The 22,671-nt window shown below is 47.6% G+C and overlaps 1 protein-coding gene across 1 annotated transcript in view; it reads left to right on the top strand.

Annotated features, from left to right (window-relative positions):
* Window positions 1-22,671, top strand: part of LOXHD1 (lipoxygenase homology PLAT domains 1) — a 210,111-nt gene that overhangs the window by 148,009 nt on the left and 39,431 nt on the right. Inside the window, exons 29-33 of the mRNA XM_059881070.1 lie at window positions 902-1,056; window positions 4,308-4,517; window positions 4,610-4,745; window positions 18,725-18,933; window positions 19,785-19,970. Coding sequence (XP_059737053.1) covers window positions 902-1,056; window positions 4,308-4,517; window positions 4,610-4,745; window positions 18,725-18,933; window positions 19,785-19,970 — 896 coding nt within the window. The remainder of the gene's footprint in view (window positions 1-901; window positions 1,057-4,307; window positions 4,518-4,609; window positions 4,746-18,724; window positions 18,934-19,784; window positions 19,971-22,671) is intronic.

Raw genomic sequence — 22,671 nt, 5'->3', positions numbered from 1 at the left:
GGTCCCTGTGGGCAGTTGGGGAGTTCCTACCACCATAGGCACTCTCGAACCCACACCTGCTCCCAGGCTGGGGAAACGAAACTTCTTCCCAGTTGGGTCGTTTTCACCTTCACCTCAAAGCCACAACTTCCATCCTTCCCCTTGGGGATAATCCAGCTAAGTCCCCTCTTCCTTGGCCTGAAACTCCAAAGCTCCTGGCACAAAGGACTGTGGAAAGGGGACACAGAATGCTTAGTCATAGAAACAGATGCGTCTTCCCCCACCCAGGGTGGGGGTTGAGTGAGTGACTACTTTATTCTTCCCTGATGAATGCTTAGCAGCAAAACAAAAACAAGACAGTGTTTGGTTTTATTTTCCTTAATAATCTGTAATAATTGTCACACCAAGTATTCTTTGAGCCCTTTCCAAAGGCCGTGGGAGACAAAAGAGTAGGTGACAATGATTGTGGCTGTGGTGGCGGGTGGTTCCCTGGAGCACTGGGGCGGGTTGGTTGAAGAGTAAATGCAAATAAGAGAAGAGACACTGAGGGGAATCTATTCTTTTAGATTTGGCATCGATACTGGTCACCCTCTGGCGGGAAGGCAGGTCCATGTGTCATGGCATTTAGTGACCATGGTGTGCACGCAGGGCAGGCAGTTTCCCGGGGTGGGGGTGGGGTATATGTTTTGAGGGATGCTGGAAAAGTCTCCATCCCTTGGGTCTCTTAGAGCAAACTTCCCACTGCTGAATCTGGCCAGACGTGTAGCAGAGCATGCATGATGGAGCAGACGAAAAGGACACTGCGTTCTCCTGCAGGCCTGGGCCACAAGCTGAACTCTGCCTACAAATCCAGTTCCCCCAAACTAAACAATGCCATCCCTTTCTTCCCTTTGTCTGTGTGTCTGTCCGACTGCCCACCCAGTTGTGCTGTACTCGGTGCAGATCTTCACAGGAAATGTTCCCGGGGCAGGGACGGATGCCAAGGTCTACATCACCATCTATGGGGACCTCGGGGACACCGGGGAGCGGTACCTGGGCAAGTCAGAGAACCGCACCAACAAGTTCGAGAGAGGAAAGGTAGGCGGGGCCCCCATGTTACCCCACCCCTCTCCTCTGGCCCTCTGTTCCAGGGGCCAGCTCCTCTTGGTCCCTGAGGCTGTCTGGGACCTTTGTGGGATGTCATTGACCCTTGGGGTGGCATCTGCCCCATGCATCCCCCAAGGGCATCTGGTCCCCCTCTCTCAGCCTACGCCTGAGCCCTGGGTCCTGTATGTGGAGTGGGGGTGGGACTTGAGTAGGCAAGAGGCCGTGTGAGCCCCAGGTTGCTGGCTATACGGAGCTGGGTCTTCTTCAGAGAATGTAGCTCACTGCACGTGGGTTATGAGTGTGGAGGTGAGCACCGCAGAGTGGGAGAGCTGCCTCGACAGAGGCTTGAACAAGATAGAGGTCTGGAGGGCTGGGTCTGCCATCCACTCCGTCCGTGACTGAGCATCTCTGGACTCAGCGTCCTCATCTGTGAAAGAAGGAGCCCGATGTGAATCAGCTCAGCTGTGTTGTGCAGAACTCTAGACAGCATGGAGGCCCAAGGGAGCCACGGAAGAGTTGGGGGTGCAGATGGGCACCCACCTCCTCCCACATGGGACCACTCTGAGATGGCCTATCTGTTGGGGTGGCAAGCAAGTGTTCTATTAATCAAGGGGCTCTGTGGCTACAAAAAAAGCATGAAGACCATCCAATTGGATAGTGGGATCCGAGGCCCTACCAGCTCTGACCTAACAGTGGTTTTACCAAAGGAAGATTTCCGTCCCCACTTGCTTCCCACCAGCCTGGCCCCTCTCCCTGCCGGAGCACCCCTCTCTCTGCCACCTTCACCCTTCTTCACTTTCAGCCTCCCTTCCTCCTCTCCATTCACCTAACTCTGCCAGAAGCCCCACAGGCCAGGCTACAGCCTGAGGAGGAGAGCCAGGCCGCTGGGTCCTAACCCCGTCTGCGGTCCTCCTCGTAGCCACGTGTCTGGGGAGATAGATTCCCACATCAACCAGCTTGTGTTCACTGGGGTCTCCTTAAGCCCAAGCCTCAGCCAGGCATGACCTTTAGTGCTGAAATGTTTGCTACTTGGTGAACAGGAAAGTAACTCCGGGCCAAGGACAGCGGGTGCCATCTAAGTGGGTCTGCAGCCGGCTGGTGACTCCAGCAGCCAGGCCGCCTGTAAGAAGCCCTAGCCTGGGCTCGAGATCCCAGGGAAGTCGGGCCCCAGGGCTCCCAGAGAAGGTGGGGAGGGGAAAGGGAGTCCCCTGGGGTAGGCACCACCTGAGGAAGCAGGAAGGGGCTCTGGACTTCATTTCCCACCAAAAACTATCTGTTGAATGAATAAATGAGTGAAAGTATAAGTGAAGGTGATGCAATCCATTCTCCTCGGTGTTCAGGTTCAGATTTTTTCTCTCTTAGCAATTATGACATCACAAGAGAAGTCTTTGCCCCATTCTGCCTCATCCTTCTCCTCCTTCCCTCCCGTGTTGACATCCCGGTGGGGAAGCTGGAGCTCCTCTGGCTCAGTCACTGATGATTTCGGACTTTGTTCACTGCTGAGTATTGTGAAAGCTTCTGCTTCTCTAATCCTGTGCTCCAGATCTAGGAGTCACCTTGGCACCCCTCTCTCTGTCAGAACTCCCACCCACCCATATCCAGTCAGTCACCTGGTCTTGGAGAGTCTCTCTCTAAATGACCCTCAGATCAGCCCGGTCAGCTTTGTCATGCCTTCCTTATCATACCTTGCTTAGGGAACCCTGCACCAGACCTCTGAAATCCAATCTACCCTCCAGGCTTCCCCAGTTAATCCATCCAAAGATGGCAGAGTCACTCTCTCACTTGGACTCATCAAGGCTCCCCACTGACCCCAGATCTTGCCTGAGCCTTTCATGGGATTCCCAGATCTTCACTGCATGCCTCCCTAGCCTGTGTAGAAGTTCCCTTGGGCCCCAGTTTCCAGAATGGTCCACACTCTCTCCTGTGTCCAGGTCTTTCCGAGGCTCTTCTCTGCATCCGTGCGCATATGCCCAAAGGAAACATATAACACTGCTCTGCGGCTTTAACTTTTTACATAAAAGGTATCCTATATGGGTGTTTTTTTGCAGGCAATGAAATTTGAAATTTTTCTGTCAAGATAGTCAGACATGGATGTTGTTGGCTTGTTCTTTGTAACCACTGCACACATAACATTCCATGTACGACACTGCCATGGTTATTTACTGTTGCCCCAATCCTGGACACCTAGGTGGGTCCTAACTTTCCACTGTAAACAATTATCCTGCAGTAAGCATCCTTGTGTACATATGAAGGTGTGGAATTGCCATGTCGTAGGGTGTGGGCTCAGCCGCTTGCCAGCACTCTAAGGCCTGCACAGGTCCACACCTGCCGTCAGGATCACACCATTCACCTGCACTTACCTCAGCCTGCAGTCTGACCTGCCCTGGCTGCTTGGAAGGCCCAGCTTCAGCTTAATGCCACCGCCAGGCAAGTCTTGCCAGCCCCGGCACTAGTCCTCACACAGGTGGCTACTACCACCACCTGGGCTGTCCTGAGGAGGGGCACAGGCATCCTATTATCGCTGGGTTCCCAGCTCTCAGTACAGTGACTTAGCATATTTTTTGGAAGGAAAGTGGGTGTCACTCGGGGTCACCTCTCCCACCTCTCCTTCCCTAAGCTCCTGCCAGCTGTTTTGATCCCCATTTACCCCAAACCTAGAACTCCATATCTCACTGAGCAATCCTAACGGAATGCAAGCGCTCCAGAATACAATGTCACATCATGAAAGGTATAATCAGGGACACAGAGGAGGGCCTAGGTCACATCCCCACAAAATCCCTCATAAACTCACAGTCCAGGTGTCGTGCCTTATGCTCCTCAGCCTGGCCTGCACCGTAGCCTCTCCCCTTTCTGCTCTCCTGCAGCCGGGACTGGCTCCTCCAACTGCTGGCTTCCCCCTGGGAATTTCAAGGCCCCTCTCCTTATTCAGAAAGATACCACCTCTTCCATAGCTCTTATCATCCAGCCTCCTAGCTGACCTCAACCAATACTCCACATAACTCAGCATGTCCGAGATGTCCTCTTATCCCAAGAGGAGCTAGACTGTAAAACAGGGCAATTGTGGAAGCAAGGCCTTGGAATATCAAACTCTCTGTGTTGGGGATTTGGGCCTGGAGGGGTCCAGCCTGGAAGGTCTGTTCAGCCCAGCAATTAAGGGTGATGAAAGGTACTAGATGGATGGGGTTGGAGCAGGTGGAGGCAGGGAGGGGCCCCCACCCAAATCCACGAATCTGGACTCCCAGGCTGACACCTTCATCATCGAGGCTGCGGATCTGGGCGTCATCTACAAGATCAAGCTCCGCCACGACAGCACCAAGTGGTGCGCAGACTGGTACGTGGAGAAGGTGGAGATCTGGAACGACACCAACGAGGATGAGTTCCTGTTCCTGTGCGGACGCTGGCTGTCCCTCAAGAAGGAGGACGGGCGGCTGGAGAGGCTCTTTTATGAGAAGGTGCGTGAAAGGCAGGTGGGGCACCTGGGGTAATTCTGCGGAAAACAAGGTGCCAGAGGCGTAACGGGCCTGGGTTGTGCTCCTCCTGACAGGAGTACACCGGGGACCGGAGCAGCAACTGCAGCAGCCCCGCTGACTTCTGGGAGATCACCCTGAGCTCCAAGATGGCCGACATCGACATCGCCACAGTGACGGGGCCCATGGCTGACTATGTTCAGGAGGGCCCAGGTAAGCCAAGCAGAGAGCTCACATGGAAATGTGTTTAAACTATTCCTGGACAGGCCGTGTATTAACCTTACCGTCATTTCACTTACATGTAACATTTTGTAGTTTACACACAGCTTCCTCACATGCTATTTCCATCCCCACAACAGCTCTGTGAACTGAGATACATTGACCAAAAAAAAAAAAAATAGACTGCAAGTTATTTCTCTAGTGAAAATGAGCTTATTTGGGATCAGCAGAGAGTTGCAACTTGGAGTCTACAACCAGGTCAAGCTACATGCAAGTCCCCACAGAGCAAGGGAAGGAGAACTCTTTCACAGAGGAGAAAAGGAAGTTGGGAAGGCTGGAGTAAACCAAGAGTCCACAGCTTTTCATTGGCTGAGTTGTTGCCAGGATAGAAGAGGAGTCTTTCCTGGGCTCTGTCTATTGTCACAGGACATGAGAGCTCCCCCTTCTGGTTTCCTGACTGTTTAATTACAGTTTGTAGTTTTTTGTCTGTTTTTTTAATTTTCTCCTCTTGACGGAGTTCTTTTTATGAAAGCATCACTGATGAGTCAGGTGTTCACTTCTCAGCAGGTTTTTGTCCCTCAGTGTAAGGAAGGACGTTTCCTGGGTATAGTGTCCCATGTTGGAGAGAAAGTGTACAGATTGGAAACCTAATAAGATCGCATTTGAGTAACAAGGAAGGAGGGAGAAATCTCAGGCATTTTTTTAATCCAAAGTCCATGTTACAAAAATAATAGACTCTGGAGTTTACCTGAAGCTTTCTATCTCCATCAGGGGTTTGGAAACACACTTCTGACAGACCTGATCTGGATATCTTGGGAAAGCTGTTTCATCAGTTGTTGTATGCTTCACTTCCAGGAAATATTTACTTTCATGTGACTGGATGATGTACACGTCCGATCAGGATTTAATTGCCTTCTTTGTCATATGAATCCAAGAGTCTATTCCTTGGAGTTCAGTAGCACAAGTGTTGGTTAGCAGTACTTCCCAGAAGCTTTTCCAGCAAGATTGAAGATAGTCTTTTCCAATAAACAAAATATCCAGGTCGCAAGGCATAATGCTTAAGATCTTTGTCTCCAAAGAGCGTACCATGAAAAGATTGCTCTACAAATAACATGATTATTTTCAATAGAAATTGTATTAGAGTATCTCTCTTTTTATCAGTTGTGGATCAGAAAAAGTAGAAGCCAAGTACATTGGGTATACTGGGACCATCTTAAAGGGTGTGTGTTGGTGAGTTCCAAAAGGAGTGGGTCTAAGATTTAGAAGAATCAGTGGCATTTTGCTAATGTATTTGGAGGATTTCTACAGAAATTGCCATTGAATCTTAATAATGCTGTTAGTGCATTTGACTAAACCAGAGGATTGAGGGTGGTTAGCACAATTAAAGTATATTAAAACCAGCCAAATAGTGCAGACTTGTCAAAGTACCTGGGCTTCCCTGGCGGCTCAAATAGTAAAGGAAGCTGCCTGCAATGCAGGAGACCTGGGTTCGATTCCTGGGTTGGGAATATCCCCTGGAGAAGGGAATGACTACCCACTCCAGTATTCTTGCCTGGAGAATTCCATGGGCAGAGGAACCTGGTGGGCCACAGTCCATGGGGTTGCAAAGAGTTGGAAACAGCTGAGCGACTTAGCATGCACACACATCAAAGTACCTGACTAGCAAAATTAGTTCTTTAATCACTATGAAGTTTGAGAGGAGTTTCTCAAGTAGGTATAATCTTCTCCAAAAGGGCTTTGTCCACAGAAGAGGCAGGAGTCTGTCTCTAGGGAAGGCTTCCATTCAGTGTGAAAACATACAGACCATGACTGAAAGATATTTATCTCCATGAGATGTAGGAAGTTGTATTAAACCCATTTGCCAGACCTCAAATGGTCCATTAGTAAGTTTACAGTGTCCAGAAGCAATGCAAGCAGATTTTCCTGAGTTGTGTTTCAGAGAAGTGGAAGAGTGAGGTAAGCGCTTTTGTGGCCTTGTTAATGTTTCCTCACTAGTATTGATTCATGGATGCTATCATCTCTCCAGTAGACCAATGGTCTGATGCAGGTACAGTGGTGAGGAGTGGGGATTTTACTCTCTGGTAAGACTGGGTTGTTGCTTGGACCAAACCAAATAGCTTTCTCTTTTTTATCAAACCAAGAACTGTTGAATTTCCAATCTTGTTTTTCTTTATTCTGAGGCCAATTTTTGGGCTTTTCTAGCTAGTTTTGCTAAGTTATCATTTGGGGGAAATATCCCTTTGAACTGTTACAGAAGTTTGACTGCTATCAGTTCCTTTAAGGTCAGTATTCCTTGCAGAAATGCCAGCAAGGTGATTTCCCTTAGCTTCCAGCGAGTCAAGTTTAGAATGCCTTCTAAACTTATTAATAGCTAAAACTGCAAGTGAAAACATTGCATCCAATAATTCCTGAACATAGGGGCCACTTAAAATTTTATTTCCACTGGAAATAAAGGAGCCGTGCTGTTGCCACAACATTCCAGAATCATGAGCTATTCCAAAAGCATATCTACCATCAGGATAAATACTGGCAGTTTTGTCTTTGGCTGAAGTATGAGTCTGTGTAGGACTGGAAACCCCTTGAGATCACTCATGAGTAACCATGTGTACCATAGGGCTAAAGTAACATCATCAAAGGAGTTGCAGTAGCACACCCAGCAAAATACTTCTCACTGTCAGCTTTTGCATAGGAATCATCAGTGAACCATGAGAAGTCAACGTTACCTGAAAGAGTTTGCTGAAGAGCATGAGGAGAGTCAAGAGGTGACCCATCAGCGTTACTCAGTAGAGAGGGACTTCATCATGGAAAGGAGAAGAGTAGCCTGGCTAAGGATATTACAATGTAAAAGAGTTATATAAGGAGCAGTTAACAAAAGGACATCATGGGAAGTGAGACAGCTGACTGAGAAGTGTTGAGTGTGATGAGAATTCAGGAGGGCTTCTACTGCATGAGGCACAAAAATGGTTCAAGATCTCATAAGGATTTTTTTGGTAGCCCTTACCCAAAGAGTCGGACACGACTGAGCGACTGAACTGAACTGAACTGAACTGACCCAAAAGGGCAGTAGCTTTAATGGCAAAGAGGGTATCCCATTGGCGCAGGCTCCAGTTGCTGGCTGTCATACCCTATAGGCCAATGGTTCTCCCTGTGTTTTAGGGCATGTACCCCAAGGCATACACATACCTCTTCCTTTTCATATGCCAAAAGGGAAAAGAAAATCTGATCATTGAGATGCCCAAGGGCAGGTGGATTCATCAAACTCTCCTTTAAGGCCTTAGAAGCTATGCCAACTGCTTCTTCACATAATATTGCTGCTGTTGCTAAGTCGCTTCAGTTGTGTCCGACTCTGTGCGACTCCATAGACAGAAGCCCACCAGGCTCCCCCATCCTTGGGATTCTCCAGGCAAGAACACTGGAGTGGGTTGCCATTTCCTTCTCCATCCCATAATATTAGGTCAGTGTTATTATTGTTTAGTACAACAAACACAGGTTTGACCATAAGAGAGAAATTTGGAATTCAATTTTCGCAATAACAAAGTAGCTCTAGAAAACCTAGCAGTCAGCACTTAATTTGGGGTTTGGGGAAATTTAGGACACAGTGAGGTCTGTCTGGAACTAGGTATAACTCTTGTTCTGATATTAGATGCCTTACATGTGGAAACTAGGGACTGAGGCAAACTGCAACTTTTCTTTGGCAATCTTATGTCCCTTCAAGGTTAAAAGCTTTAGCGAGTGGATACTGGAGAGCAAAGAAACAAATCCTCCACATAGTGGGCCAAAGTAGATCCCTAGGGGAATTTTTATCATCCAGATCAGGCTTCAGGATTTGTGAGAAATAGGAAGGACTCCTAGTAAAACCCTGAAGTGTTACTGTCCAGGTGAATTTTTTTTTTCTTCCAGAGTTAATGCATAAAGGTACTGACTAGCTTCTTCTCAGATCAGATCGGATCAGTCGCTCAATCGTGTCCGACTCTTTGCAACCTCATGAATCGCAGCACGCCAGGCCTCCCTGTCCATCACCAACTCCTGGAGTTCACCCAGACTCATGTCCATCGAGTCGGTGATGCCATCCAGCCATCTCATCCTCTGTCGTCCCCTTCTCCTCCTGCCCCCCATCCCTCCCAGCATCAGAGTCTTTTCCAATGAGTCAACTCTTCCCATGAGGTGGCCAAAGTACTGGAGTTTCAGCTTTAGCATCATTCCTTCCAAAGAAATCCCAGGGCTGATCTCCTTCACAATGGACTGGTTGGATCTCCTTGCAGTCCAAGGGACTCTCAAGAGTCTTCTCCAACACCACAGTTCAAAAGCATCAATTCTTTGGCGCTCAGCCTTCTTCACAGTCCAACTCTCACATCCATACATGACCACAGGAAAAACCATAGCCTTGACTAGACGGACCTTTGTTGGCAAAGTAATGTCTGCTTTTGAATATGCTATCTGGGTTGGTCATAACTTTCCTTCCAAGGAGTAAGCGTCTTTTAATTTCATGGCTGCAGTCACCATCTGTAGTGATTTTGGAGCCCCCTAAAATAGAGTCTGACACTGTTTCCACTGTTTCCCCATCTATTTCCCATGAAGTGGTGGGACCGGATACCATGATCTTCATTTTCTGAATGTTGAGCCTTAAGCCAACTTTTTCACTCTCCACTTTCACTTTCATCAAGAGGCTTTTTAGTTTCTCTTCACTTTCTGCCATAAGGGTGGTGTCATCTGCGTATCTGAGGTTATTGATATTTCTCCCAGCAATCTTGATTCCAGCTTGTGCTTCTTCCAGTCCAGCGTTTCTCATGATGTACTCTGCATATAAGTTAAATAAGCAGGGTGACAATATACAGCCTTGACAAACTCATTTTCCTATTTGGAACCAGTCTGTTGTTCCATGTCCAGTTCTAACTGTTGCTTCCTGACCTGCATACAAATTTCTCAAGAGGCAGATCAGGTGGTCTGGTATTCCCATCTCTTTCAGAATTTTCCACAGTTTATTGTGATCCACACAGTCAAAGGCTTTGGCATAGTCAATAAAGCAGAAATAGATGTTTTTCTGGAACTCTCTTGCTTTTTCCATGATCCAGTGGATGTTGGCAATTTGATCTCTGGTTCCTCTGCCTTTTCTAAAACCAGCTTGAACATCAGGAAGTTCACGGTTCACATATTGCTGAAACCTGGCTTGGAGAATTTTGAGCATTACTTTACTAGCGTGTGAGATGAGTGCAATTGTGCGGTAGTTTGAGCATTCTTTGGCATTGCCTTTCTTTGGGATTGGAATGAAAACTGACCTTTTCCAGTCCTGTGGCCACTGCTGAGTTTTCCAAATTTGCTGGCATATTGAGTGCAGCACTTTCACAGCATCATCTTTCAGGATTTGGAATAGCTCAACTGGAATTCTGTCACCTCCACTAGCTTTGTTCATAGTGATGCACTACGTAGATAAGCTACAGTAAAGAATTTGCTCCAATGAGGATGGACAGTAGTAACATTTGAGGGTTAGGAACAATGGGTGTTAAGGGATAACGTTTTTATTGTTTGAGGTTCAGGAGAAACCTCTATACCTTTGGCTCTTACATTGTCTCATGGCAAAATGGGAGAGTTACAGGAGCCAGTACAAGAGATAATGAAGCCTTGAGCCTTGTAATCTTGTGTTATTGACTTTGTGCCTGGAAGGGTTCTTCATTTACAGGACATTGATTAATTCTGAGAAGAGATTTTGAGAATCTGTTTGAATCTTGGTTGGAGGTGCACTGTGGATTTTGCCAGTATCGGTTAAGGATTTTGCCTTTAAGGAGGGTGGTAGCTGATTCAACTGGGACAAAGAATCAGTGTTTCCAGAACCATCTCTAGTACTCTCAGACACAGCAAATAAAAGAAGTCATGTAACTCGTCTGGTGGGCTGCTTTAATGACTACTGTCAAGTCCTAGAATTATTTCTCCTTTGGGGGAGAAAGAAATTCCAACATGATACTTCTGTAAGAAGTCTTGGCCTAATCAATGGATAAGGGACAAAGGAACTAAGGAGAAAAAGACATGTATCTCTCAAAGGGCCTAAACAAAAGGAAATAGGTTCAGAGACAGGAACCTCTCGAGGTTCATTAGCGATCTCCATTATCTGAACTGATTAGTACTGTGGGGCAGGGGCTGTTTTAGTAGTGGGGTTGAGCCTTGGGAGTGTGGCTCTGGTGACATTTAGGACTGGGAGAGATTCATTCCCAAACTGGGGGACTGTTTCTCCAAGCCCATTAAGAGGGAGGATTGGGAAGAACCCCTGTATTTTCTGTGAGCCCTGCCCTAGAGAATTGGGAGGACATTGGAGAGGCTATTTGGGCTTCCCTGGTGGCTCAGATGGTAAAGACTCTGCCTACAATGCAGGAGACCTGGGTTCAATCCTGGGTTGATCCCGTGGACAATGAAATGGCAACCCACTCAAGTATTCTTGCCTGGAGAATTCCATGGTCAGAGGAGTCTGGAGGGCTACAGTCCATAGGGTTGAAAAGAGTCAGACATGGTTGAGTGACTGTCACTTGGAGAGGTTATTTGGAGGGCTGACAGTGTCTAAAGCACTTAAAATTTGTAGCAGTTTCTTTTCCAGTGTCTTGGCCCTTTGCACTAACGGCAGAAACTAAGGGGTTTAAGTTTTGTTTAGGGGCCTTCAGTTACTGGAGATGAAGAGTAAAAATTTTGGCCATCTTTCTTTTAGGTGACTCATCTAGAGTACGAGAGAGGTGGTGTGGCAGGTTAAATAACCTGGAGTACACCTAGTTTCCTATTGCATCCTGGCCTTCTTTTCTGCTGGAAGGAAACGGTCCCTGTTAACAATTAATAAACATAGAATTAGAAGTTACCCAGGGGGATTAAATCATCTGAAACCAATTGTAATCGTTATGAGCAGGTTTATTAGATTTTTGTGTGCAAGCCTGAATTTTGTTTCAATCAACAGGCTTTGGAAAAGCCTTAGGAATTGCCCAATGAAGTCATCTAGTGATTGCCTGAAGCTGATCATATACAAGCATACCTCGTTTTTTGTTTTTTTTTTTTCCTTTGCACTTCACTTTATTGTGCTTCTGGGCTTCCCTGGTGGCTTATATAGTTAAAAAATCTATCTGCCAGGTTCAAACCCTGAGTTGGGAAGATCCCTTGAAGAAGGATATGGCAACCCACTCCAGTATTCTTGCCTGGAGAATTCCATGGACAGAGGAATCTGGTGAGCTACAGTCCATGGGATCGCAAAGAGTCAGCCACATCTGAGAGACTAATACACTTATAATGCTTCACAGATTTTTTTTTTTTTTAACAAATTGAAGGTTTGTGGTAACCCTGAGTGGGGCAAGTCTATCAGTGCCATTTTTCCAACAGTATTTGCTCAGTTCCTGTCTCTGTGTCACATTTTGGTAATTATTGCAATATTTCAAGCTTCCCCTTTTTTGCTATATGATATATTTTACTTATAAAACTTGACTCATATACATGATTTGATATCATGGCTTTCTAAAAATTTTGTTGCAGTATAGTTACCTTACAATGTTGTGTTAACTTCTACTGCATAGCAAAATGTATACATATATCCCCTCTCTTTTGGACTGCCCTCCCATTTAGGACACTACCGTGCTTTAGGTAGAGTTCCCTGTCTCCACAGTATGTTCCCACCAGTTGTCTACTTTATACATAGTATCAGTAGTGGATATGTGTCAGTCCCAATCTCCCCATTCATCCCATCCCACCCTTTCCCCCTTGGGAAAGAGTCCTTTCAAAATATTACTACTAATTCACAGGGCACCTGGTCACCCAAGAGATCTGAGAGAGATGTACAATGAGATTAATGTTTTCATACGTGCTAACACAATATTCATTCTGTGTCCCATGGATCAGGGAGTCAAGTCTTATTCTTTAACTGTCTTTGACTGTCAAGTCTTATTCTTTAACAAATACAGTTCATAAAGTTATAGCTTCTATAGACAGTGATTCCTCTAATGAACCTGGGAAACGTAAAATGGAAACTTCTAGAATGCATCATTCTAGATGTCACTAAAAGTGTTCGTGGTAGATGGGAAGAGGTTCAAATTATGAGCATTAAGAGGAGTCTGAAAGAAGTTGACTCCAGCCCTCATGGATGACTTTGAGGGGTTCAAGACTTCAGTAGTGGAAGTTACTGCAGATATGCTGGAAATAGCAAGAGAACTGGACTTAGAAGTGGAGCCCGAGACGTGACTGAATTGCTGCCATCTCATTATAAAACTTTAACAGACGAGAAGTCGCTTTTATGGATGAGTAAAGAAAGTGGTTTTTTGAAAAAGAATCTTCTCCTGGTGAAGATACTGTGAAGATTGTTTCAATGACAACAAAAGATTTAGAATATTATTTAAACTTAGTGTGTAAAGCAGTGACAGGGTCTGAGAAGATTGACTCCAATTTTGAAAGAAGTTCTACTGTGGGTAAAATGTTATCAAAAAGCATCGTACACTACAGAGAAATTGTTCATGAAAGGAAGAGTCAGTTGATGTAGCAAACTTCATTGTTGTCTTATTTTAAGAAATTGCCGCAGCCACCCCAGGCTGGAGCAACAACCACCTTGGTCAGTCAGCAGTCATCAACACAGAAGCAAGATCATCCACTGGGGGAAAAAATATGACTCACTGAAGGCTCAGATGGTGGTTAGCATTTTTTAGCAATAAAGTATTTTTAAATTAAGGCATGCACATTTTTTAGATATAATGCTATTGCACACTTCATAGATTATGGTCTGTGGTGGTTATTGTTCAGTCACCAAGTCGTGTCCAACTCTTTGCGACGCCATGGACTGCAGCACGCCAGGCTTCCCTGTCCCTCACCATCTCCTGGAGTTTGCCCAAGTTTGTGTCCATTGAATTGGTGATGCCATCCAACCATCTCACCCTCCATCACCCTCTTTCCCTTCTGCCTTCAATCTTTACCGGCATCGGAGTCTTTTCCAATGAGTCGGCTGTTTGCATCAGGTGGCGTATCCACTGGGCAGCCAAAAAATTTATGTGACTCACTTTATTGCAATATTTACCTTATTGCCGTGGTCCAAAACTGAACCTGCCATGTCTTCAAGGTATTTCTATAGTGAGATAGCAGGATGGACTCCCAGTTGTGATTCTAGACATCTTTTAGGATTTTCCCAATTAACAGTTTGCATTCAGTGCTGGGCCTGGCCTTTACCACCAAGCACATGAACTAGCTGACATGTTAGAGAAGCCAGGTTGATGAGTTTGAATGACTGTATTAAATCCCTCCTCAGATCTGTAAGGATCTTTGGTTGCTTTGGGAAAATCTTTGACTTTGGCTCACAGTTCAGCTTTAGTCCAGGAAATATAAGAAATCAAGGATTTAAGAGTGAGGAGATCAAGATGATAGAGTAGGAGACCAAGCTCACCGCCCACTATGAACATATCTAAAATACACCTGCATGTGGAACTGCTCTCACTGAAAACAAACTGGAGAGTGGAAGAGACAAAGAGCCACGTGGAGTCAGGTAGGAAGGGAAGAGAAGCGATCGGGTTGGGACTAGTGCCCCTAGGAAGGAACGTAGAAGAGTCAGCGATTACACAGGCTAGGAGATCCTCCCTGGGGAGTGAGCAGTTTGGACCACATATTGGGCACCTCTGCCCTGGGGTCTGATACTGAGGAGATGACTCCCCATAACTGATTTGAAAATCTGTGGGACTTGCAGGAGGGCTGTAAGAAACCTAGATTCCACACACAGGCATGCTTACTCCTGGGATCAAATAGGAAGAAGCAGACTGAAACTCCCCAGAACCCCTGGCCCACTTCCCACATCCCACCACTCTAGCTCCAGCACAGCTCCACTAGGGTGAAGTCTGTCATAGCCAAGGAGAGTGTGCAACTGTGGGGAACAGAGATGGCTGGGACCTGGAATTCATCTGAATGGGGTGAGCATGGCCATTTCTGGCACTTGCAGAGATGATGCATCAACAGTGCACTGAAGCTCTAATTGGTATACCAGGACCGCCTCAGTGCCTGCCCCTGGCCACACCAGGGGCCCAATCTGACCTCTCTCGCTGCAACACTACTCCCTTCTAGGATGAAAGTGATGGGGAAGTACACACACTTAGAGGAAATAGAACTGATTTGAACTTGACCCTCAGGACTTCTGCCTTAGCACTCTGGACCTCTGGGAGAGCAAACTCCAGGAGACGGTGAAGGACAGGGAAGCCTAGCGTGCTGCAGTCCAAGGGGCTGAAAAGAGTTGGAGATGACTGAGCAATGAACAACAGCAGCCCTGGACCTGACCCCAACCCTAGTAGGGCAGTGTTGGCCGCTGGGCACAGCAGAAGCCCTGGGTCACACCTGGCTCTGGCTCCAGCCTCTCCATCTCCAGCCCCACTTCCCACCCTGGTGAGAGTTACCAGCACACCCGAGGGGAAGACACGACCTGTGCTGACTCCAGATCCGGCTGTCTTGCCAAAGCCACTGGGCACACACAGATTGATAGGATTGCTCCCACACAAGCAAACCCCTTCAAGACTGGGACAAGAAACTGTTTTTTACCTAATTTGATAGAGAGGAAGTTAAGCAAAACAAGAAGGCAGAGGAATTTGTTTCAAATGAAAGAACAAGACAAAAGAGTCTGAAAAAATGACAAAACAGAGATAAATAATTTACCAGATGAAGAGTTCAAAGCATTAGTTATAAAAATGCTAACTGAACCAGGGAAGAGCAAAGCCAAACCTGGTGAGAGTTTTAACAAGGAACTAGAAACTATAAAAAGGAGCCAATCAGAACTGAAGAACAATAACTGAAATGAAAAACACACAAGAAGGAATAACAGCAGGTGAAGTGGTACCAAAAAAGATGTCATTTTCGTCATAGGCGACTGGAGTGCAAAAGTAGGAATTCAAGAGATACTTGGAGTAACAGGCAAGTTTGGCCTTGAAGTACAAAATGAAGCAGGGCAAAGGCTAACAGAGTTTGGCCAAGAGAACCTCCTCTTCCAACAACACAAGAGACGACTCTACACATGGACATCACCAGATGGTCAGTACTGAAATCAGATTGATGATATTCTTTGCAGCTGAAGATGGAGAAGTTCTATACAGTCAGCAGAAACAAGACCAGGAGGTGACTGTGGTTCAGATCATGAACTCCTTATTGCAAAATTCAGACTGAAATTGAAGAAAGTAGGGAAAACCACTAGACCATTCAGGTATGATCTAAATCAAATCCCTTACGATTATACAGTGAAAGTTACAGATTCAAGGGATAAGCTCTGATAGACAGAGTGCCTGAAGAACTATGGACGGAGGTTCATCTCATTGTATAGGAGGCAGTGATCAAGACCGTCCCCAAGAAAAAGACATGTAAAAGGCAAAATGGTTGTCTGAAGAAGCCTTACAAATAACTGAGAAAGAAGAGAAGCTAAAGGCAAAGGAGGAAAGGAAAGATATACCCATCTGAATGCAGAATTCCAAAGAATAGCAAGGTGAGATAAGAAAACCTTCCTAAGTGATCTGTGCAAAGAAATAGAGGCAAATAATAAAATGGAAAAGATGACAGATCTCTTCAAGAAAATTAGAGATACCAAGGGAACATTTCATGTAAAGATGGGCACAATAAAGGACAGAAATGGTATCAACCTAACAGAAGCAGAAGACATTAAGAAAAGGTGGCAAGAATACAGAGAAGAGCTATACAAAAAAGATCTTAAAGACCCAGATAACCATGATGGTGTGATCACTCACCTAGAGTCAGATATCCTGGAATGCAAAGTCAACTGGGCCTTAGGAAGCATCACTACAAACAAAGCTCATGGAGGTGATGGAATTCCAGTTGAGCTATTTCAAGTCCTAAAAGATGATGCTGTGAAAGTGTTGCACTCCATATGCCAGCAAATTTGGAAAACTCAGCAGTGGCCACAGGACTGGAAAAGGTCAGTTTTCATTCCAATCTCAAAGAAAGGCAATGCCAAAGAATGTTCAAGCTACTGCACAATTGCATTCATCTCACACGCTAGCAAAGTAATGCTCAAAATTCCCCAAGCAAGGCTTCAATAGTAAGTGAACCGAGGACTTCCAGATGTTCAAATTGGATTTAGAAAAGGCTGAAGAACCAAAGATCAAATTACCAAAATCCGCTGGATCATTGAAAAAGCAGGAGAGTTCCAGAAAAAACATCTACTTCTGCTTTATTAAATATGCCAAAGCCTTTGACTGTGGATCACAACAAATTGTGGAAAATTCTTCAAGAGATGGGAATACCATACCACCTTACCTGCGTCCTGAGAAATCTGTATCCAGGTCGAGAAGCAAGAGTTAGAACCGGACGTGGAACAATGGACTGGTTCCATACTGGGAAAGGAGTACGTCAAGGCTGTATATTGTCACCCTGCTTATTTAACTTATATGCAGAGCACATCAGACACAACTGAGCAACCGAACTAAACTGAATTAAGCACTATGATCAACTGTGGACAGGCCAGTGGGGTTCTTTTTGTAAAGATGAAATACAGCCATGGGCAGAAAACAATGCGGATAATTCCAGCCAGGAAGGTGTAGTCTGGAAATTTTTCAAAGGGCTACAGGTTGCATAACCAAATGTCCGCTTCATCAGGGCAATGTCTCCCAAGCTATTTAGGAAGGTTAGCTGGGGGAAGGTTTTGTTTGTTTGTTTGTTTTTAATTTATTTACTTATTTTAATTGGAGGCTAATTACTTCACAATGCTGTGGTGGTTTTCACCATACATCGACATGAATCAGGCATGGGTGTACAGATGTCCCCCAATCCTGAATCCTCTCCCCACCTCATCCCTCTGCGTTGTCCCATGAAGCTTTGAGTGCCCTGCTTCATGCATGGAACTTGTACTGATCATCTATTTCACATATGGTAATTAGGAAAAGGTTTTCCAACCTGTTTCAGTTAGTAACTACAAGTAATAAACATGAAGCGTTTCTTTTCTTACTCAAAAAAGTTCAAAGAGAAACACAGGACTGATACAGCAGCTCCAGTGAATTCAGGGTCCTAGGCTCTTTCAACCTGACCAAACTAACAGTCCTCCAAGTGGCTTCCATCGTAAAAGGTGTCCATGGTTCCAAGATGAACTGGAGCTGGAGCTCCAAATATCACATCCACATTCCAAGCAGAATGATTGGAAGGGTAAGGAGCAAAAAGGTGTTCCTCCCAGTTGAGTAAGACCCTTTAAAAGAAAATTTCCCAACGTCTTATATATCATGACCACCCCTAGCTGTAAGGAGAACGGACACTGGCTGGGCAACTAGAACTCTAAGCATATTTCCTGAGCAGGTTTTTGTGCTGTTTAAAACCTGCTTTGGAAATGAATGCCTTCTAGAACTTTCATTTATCATGTTACACATATAAATATCATTTTATTTTTCTTCTCTAAATTCCTGCTTTTCATGAGAACTTGCTTTTGCCAACCTCGACTGTATGTCCATAGTGTGCTTGTCAGGCGTCTCCCCTGTACTTGGGTAGCAGTTCTTGCTCTCGCCCCACTTCGCATGGAGTGCTGGGTGCAGCTAATTGGTCAGCGGGGCTTTTAGATGTTGCAGTGATCTCTCTTTGATCTTCATTTGGGAGTTACCAACTCCCTCACTCTTGGAGGGTGCATGCTAAATTGTTTTAGCCATGTCTGACTCCTTGCGACGCTGTGGACTACAGCCCGCCAGGCTCCTCTGTCCATGGAATTGTGCAGGCAACAATACTGGAGTGGACTGCCATGCCCTCCTCTTGGGGATCTTCCTGACCCAGGGATCAAACCCATATCTCTTATGTCTCCTGCATTGACAGGTGCGTTCTTTACCATTCACGCCACATGGGAAGCCCACTTGGAAGGTAGACACTCCCCATAGATGGCTCACCAGTCTGAAAAGCTCTGTTACACTTTGTGTCAGAGACAGGGAGCTGAGATCAGTGCCTCCAGAGGTCATTTCCAAGTCTCCAAGCCCCCCTGGCCCGTGATGAGGCTGGGCTCCCACGATCTCTTGCAGTTATTCCCTACTACGTGTCAGTCACCACGGGGAAGCACAGGGACGCAGCCACCGACAGTCGGGCCTACGTCATCCTCATCGGGCAGGAGGACGAGCGCAGTAACCGCATCTGGCTGGACTATCCCCGGGGGAAGAAGGGCTTCAGCTGCGGCTCCGTGGAGGAGTTCTATGTTGCCGGCTTGGATGTGGGCATCATCAAGAAAATAGAGGTGCCGGTCTCTAGGGCCTTGGGGTGGTGACCCCCAGGGAAGGAAGGAGCTGACCTATACATGGGTGGGAGGCTGAGTGGGCCTGACCTGAGCCCGGCTCAGAACAGGCAGCACAGGAAGAGCTCCTGGCCTCTGTCTTCGGCTGGCTGGGTGACCTTGGATGCCTCACCTGCCCTTCCAGGTCCATTCTCCACCCACCCAGAGGGGACGTCTGTGTATTAGTTTTTTTCTTAATTGCTCTGTAACAAGTCACTACAAACTTAGTAACCTAAGGCCACACAAATGTATGGCCAGGAGTCCAGGCCTGGGTTAGCTGTGTCTTCTTCTTAAGGTCTCACTGGGCTGAGGTCAAAGTTGCTGCCAGGGCTCTGGTCTCATCTGAGACTTGGGGTCCTGTCCTAAGCTCAGTGGTTGTGGGAGGAAATCAGTTCCCTCGTGGTCGTAGGACCGAGGCCAGGGGCTGCCTGAATTCTCTGCCATGTGGCCCTCTCCAAAGCCAGGCAACGTGTTTCCTCAAAGCCATTCAGAGAGGATCTCCTCTGTTTCAAATCTCTGTCTTCCCTCTCTGATGTCTACACCCACTTTTGAAGGGCTCGCCTAATTAGGTCAGGCCCACCTAGAATAATCTTTTGATGAACTCAGGGTCATCTGATTAGAGTCCTTCATTGCATCTGCAAAATCTCTCCACCTTCACAGGAGGGACTTGGATCAGTGAGTGTAGAGCACGCTGGAAGGCAGCACTGAAGATGGGGGTGGGGGTGGGCTAACAAGTGGGGGAGGGGATGCTGAGCAGGGAGGGCTTCTTGCCCAGTTGTGCCCCATCCTCACAGCCCCGGTGTGTCCCCGCCTAGCTGGGCCATGACGGGGCCTCCCCCGAGAGCTGCTGGCTGGTGGAGGAGCTGTGCTTGGCCGTGCCCACCCAGGGGACCAAATACATACTGCGCTGCAATTGCTGGCTTGCCAAGGACCGAGGAGATGGCGTCACCTCCCGTGTCTTCGACCTCCTGGATGCCATGGTGGTGAACATCGGGGTGAAGGTATAGGGGGTACCTGTTTGTGTGGATGGCATGGCGTGGCCAAGGGAGTGCCAGGTGAAGGGGGTGAGCACAGGGGAAATGGAAGTGAGAGCAGGAGCAGACTCATCCCTGGGGCACTGGCCAGGGCTGCAGCCCTTTGGACCAGCCAGACCCACGTTGCTAGGAGCCATGAGACTCGAGTGTCTTCTTGTCTGCAGCTGTGTGACCTTGGGCAGGTCATCTGGCCTCTCTGGGCCTTGGTCTTCTCACATAGCACATGGAGATAATGCTTCCTATCCTCTCCCATGTAAGGTATTGATGAGAACGAATGAGACCATGAATAGTCCATGAAAAGCGTGCTCTACATAGATGTCCAGAGTCATTGTTCTCCAAAGGATGTTCCATTGACACCAGTAGGCTGGTGATGGGGACAGATGGCCTTTGGGATGCTGTGAGCCCCTGAGTCTCAGTGCAGTGAGTGCTGTCTGCCAAAGGTCCCCCTTAAGTGGAAAAGGCTGGAAGGCGGGTGCTCTGAGTGCCTGTCCCAGCCCTACCTGGGCTGAGTTGTATGAAGTCACAGGTCGGTGCCAGGCAGGAAGCAGAGTTGCTGGGTGCTGGACCCAATGACACGTGGTCAGCTGATGGCCCAGAGGCTTCTGTGTCACGTGACCCTGCAGACTTCTCTTTCTCTGAAAAGCTGTGGGGTCAACAGAAGGTCCCAGCCCTCATCTCTGTTCCTGAATCCAAATCTACTAGATTTAGGTTGGAAGCTGTCCCACAAAGGTAGGAAGACATCGCCCTGGACCTGAGCGTGCCTTGCCTGTATTGTATGTGGAAACAAGGAAGGGCTGAGTTATGGGCTCTAAACTCTATGCGGGCAGGTGTATGGATGCCTGCCCATCTCCTTCCTGCTGGAGTGCCGAACTTCCTACAGCACAGACACCCCCTCCCTTGCTCAGCCTTGGCGTCTGTGGCCAGATGGTCAGTGGGGGAGAGCACACAGTTCTTCCGGGGACCTCTGTCCTGACCCCATTCCCGGCATGCATGTGGGCATGTGTGTGTGTGTGTGTGCACCACCCCCAGTATACATGCACACCCCCTCTCGGTGCAGCTCACCTCCCTCTGGGGTCTTTAATCTGTGGAAATCCAAACCCTCCCACCGCAGTTATTCATATTACAAAAGAACACAGGTTTGTCACTTCACAAAGATCCCGAGGGCTCTTTGGACTGGCCACCTCCCCAGGACATCTGATATCAGACTGGAATTGCAAAAGCCTGTTTCTGTGTCTCTTTCTGGAAACACATCTATGGCATAAAAAGAGATGGGTCTGTGTAAAGAAGAGAAAAAAGATGGACCCAGAGAAGACAGGAGTCTACGAGCCCAGTCTTAAGGGGCCAGTCTCCACGGGGCCTCGAGTGCTTGCTTTGATTGTTCTAAGTTTGCTGGGTAAGAGCCGAGCAGTCAGGCTTCTGCTTTTGTTCCCGTAACTCCGTGCCCACCACACACACCTTTGTTAGGTGGTCTAAGAGGATTTTCCTGGGAAAGCAAAGTGTAGTTCAGTTATTTCCCTGGCAAATGTGTCCTCCTGGCCAGGCCTGAAATACTACTTCTGACCTTGCAATGTGGTGGTGAAGGTTCTCCGTGCTGCCTGAAAAGGACAACACCAAGGGTGTGATCACTGACATGAATAACACAGGTTCTGAATCCGAAGGCAACTGGTGGTGGAAATCCGGCGTCTGCGACAGTGATATTGCAGTGTGGGAGCCCCTGGGGAAAGGAGGGGCAGGCTGTGGGTACATTCAAGGAAATGGTCAGCATGGCGTGTCCTTGGCCGTGTGTGCAGCCTCTCCTGAACCTTTGAGACCTAACTGGGCACCTGGCAAGAGGCTGTGGCATGAGAGGCCAGGGGCCAGAGGACACTCCAGATCAGGGGTGAAGATGGCCCCGCTTGCCCCGAGGCCGCCCCTCAAAGGAAGAACCAAGGCAGGGGCCTCAAGGAAAGCACCATGCTGCAGGGAGCGGGCTGTTCTCGCCTCCTCTGGCAGAGACAAAGAGAACACACCCTCTTTGGCACAAACCTCAGGCCAAAGGGCAAAACTGCAGTCTAAAGTGAAAAGCATCTATGATAGGTGGGTGGCCCACCCCACAAGCGAAAGGATGCAGAGGTCCCTCAACCAGCAGCCCCAACACACTCCAATCACTGACGCGCAGGGTGTGAGCTGGCTGTGACACGTAGGAGGGACGGTCCCCTAGAACTGCTGCGGCCCCTTGATGCCAGGCCCAGAGTGGGCACCAAGGCGAGGTGTCTGTGGCTCTCACAGCTCTGCATGGTGCACATCTCTATTTACGGAGAGGAGGCAGAGGCTGGAGAGGGTGGGACATCTGCTGTTCCACAGCTAGCAGCGGGGATGGCCCTGGGGTTCCAGTGGCACCCTGCATGGCTCCAAAATCCTCTGTGTGGCCAACACATGCAGCTGGGATGAACGGACTTAGGTCGGGCTTCTACAAACAAGGAGATTGGTTAATGCTGGGGTGATCGGTCATGTTCCCACTCCACATGTGTTCTCTCTCAGAAACTGAACTCTCCAGCTCTGAGCCGGGCACAGTGGGGGACAGGGACAGTGACACGGCCTGGCTCTTGCTCTGCAGACACTCACAGTTGCTTAGTGGGAGGGCTTTTTTAGAGCCGTGGAGCTTGGAGGACGTGTTCTTTTGCCCCAG

This window comes from Bos taurus, chromosome 24 (genome assembly GCF_002263795.3).
Source record: "Bos taurus isolate L1 Dominette 01449 registration number 42190680 breed Hereford chromosome 24, ARS-UCD2.0, whole genome shotgun sequence".
NCBI lineage: Eukaryota > Metazoa > Chordata > Mammalia > Artiodactyla > Bovidae > Bos > Bos taurus.
Note: the sequence above shows the minus strand (reverse complement) of the source record. Positions and strands in the feature narration are given on the sequence as shown.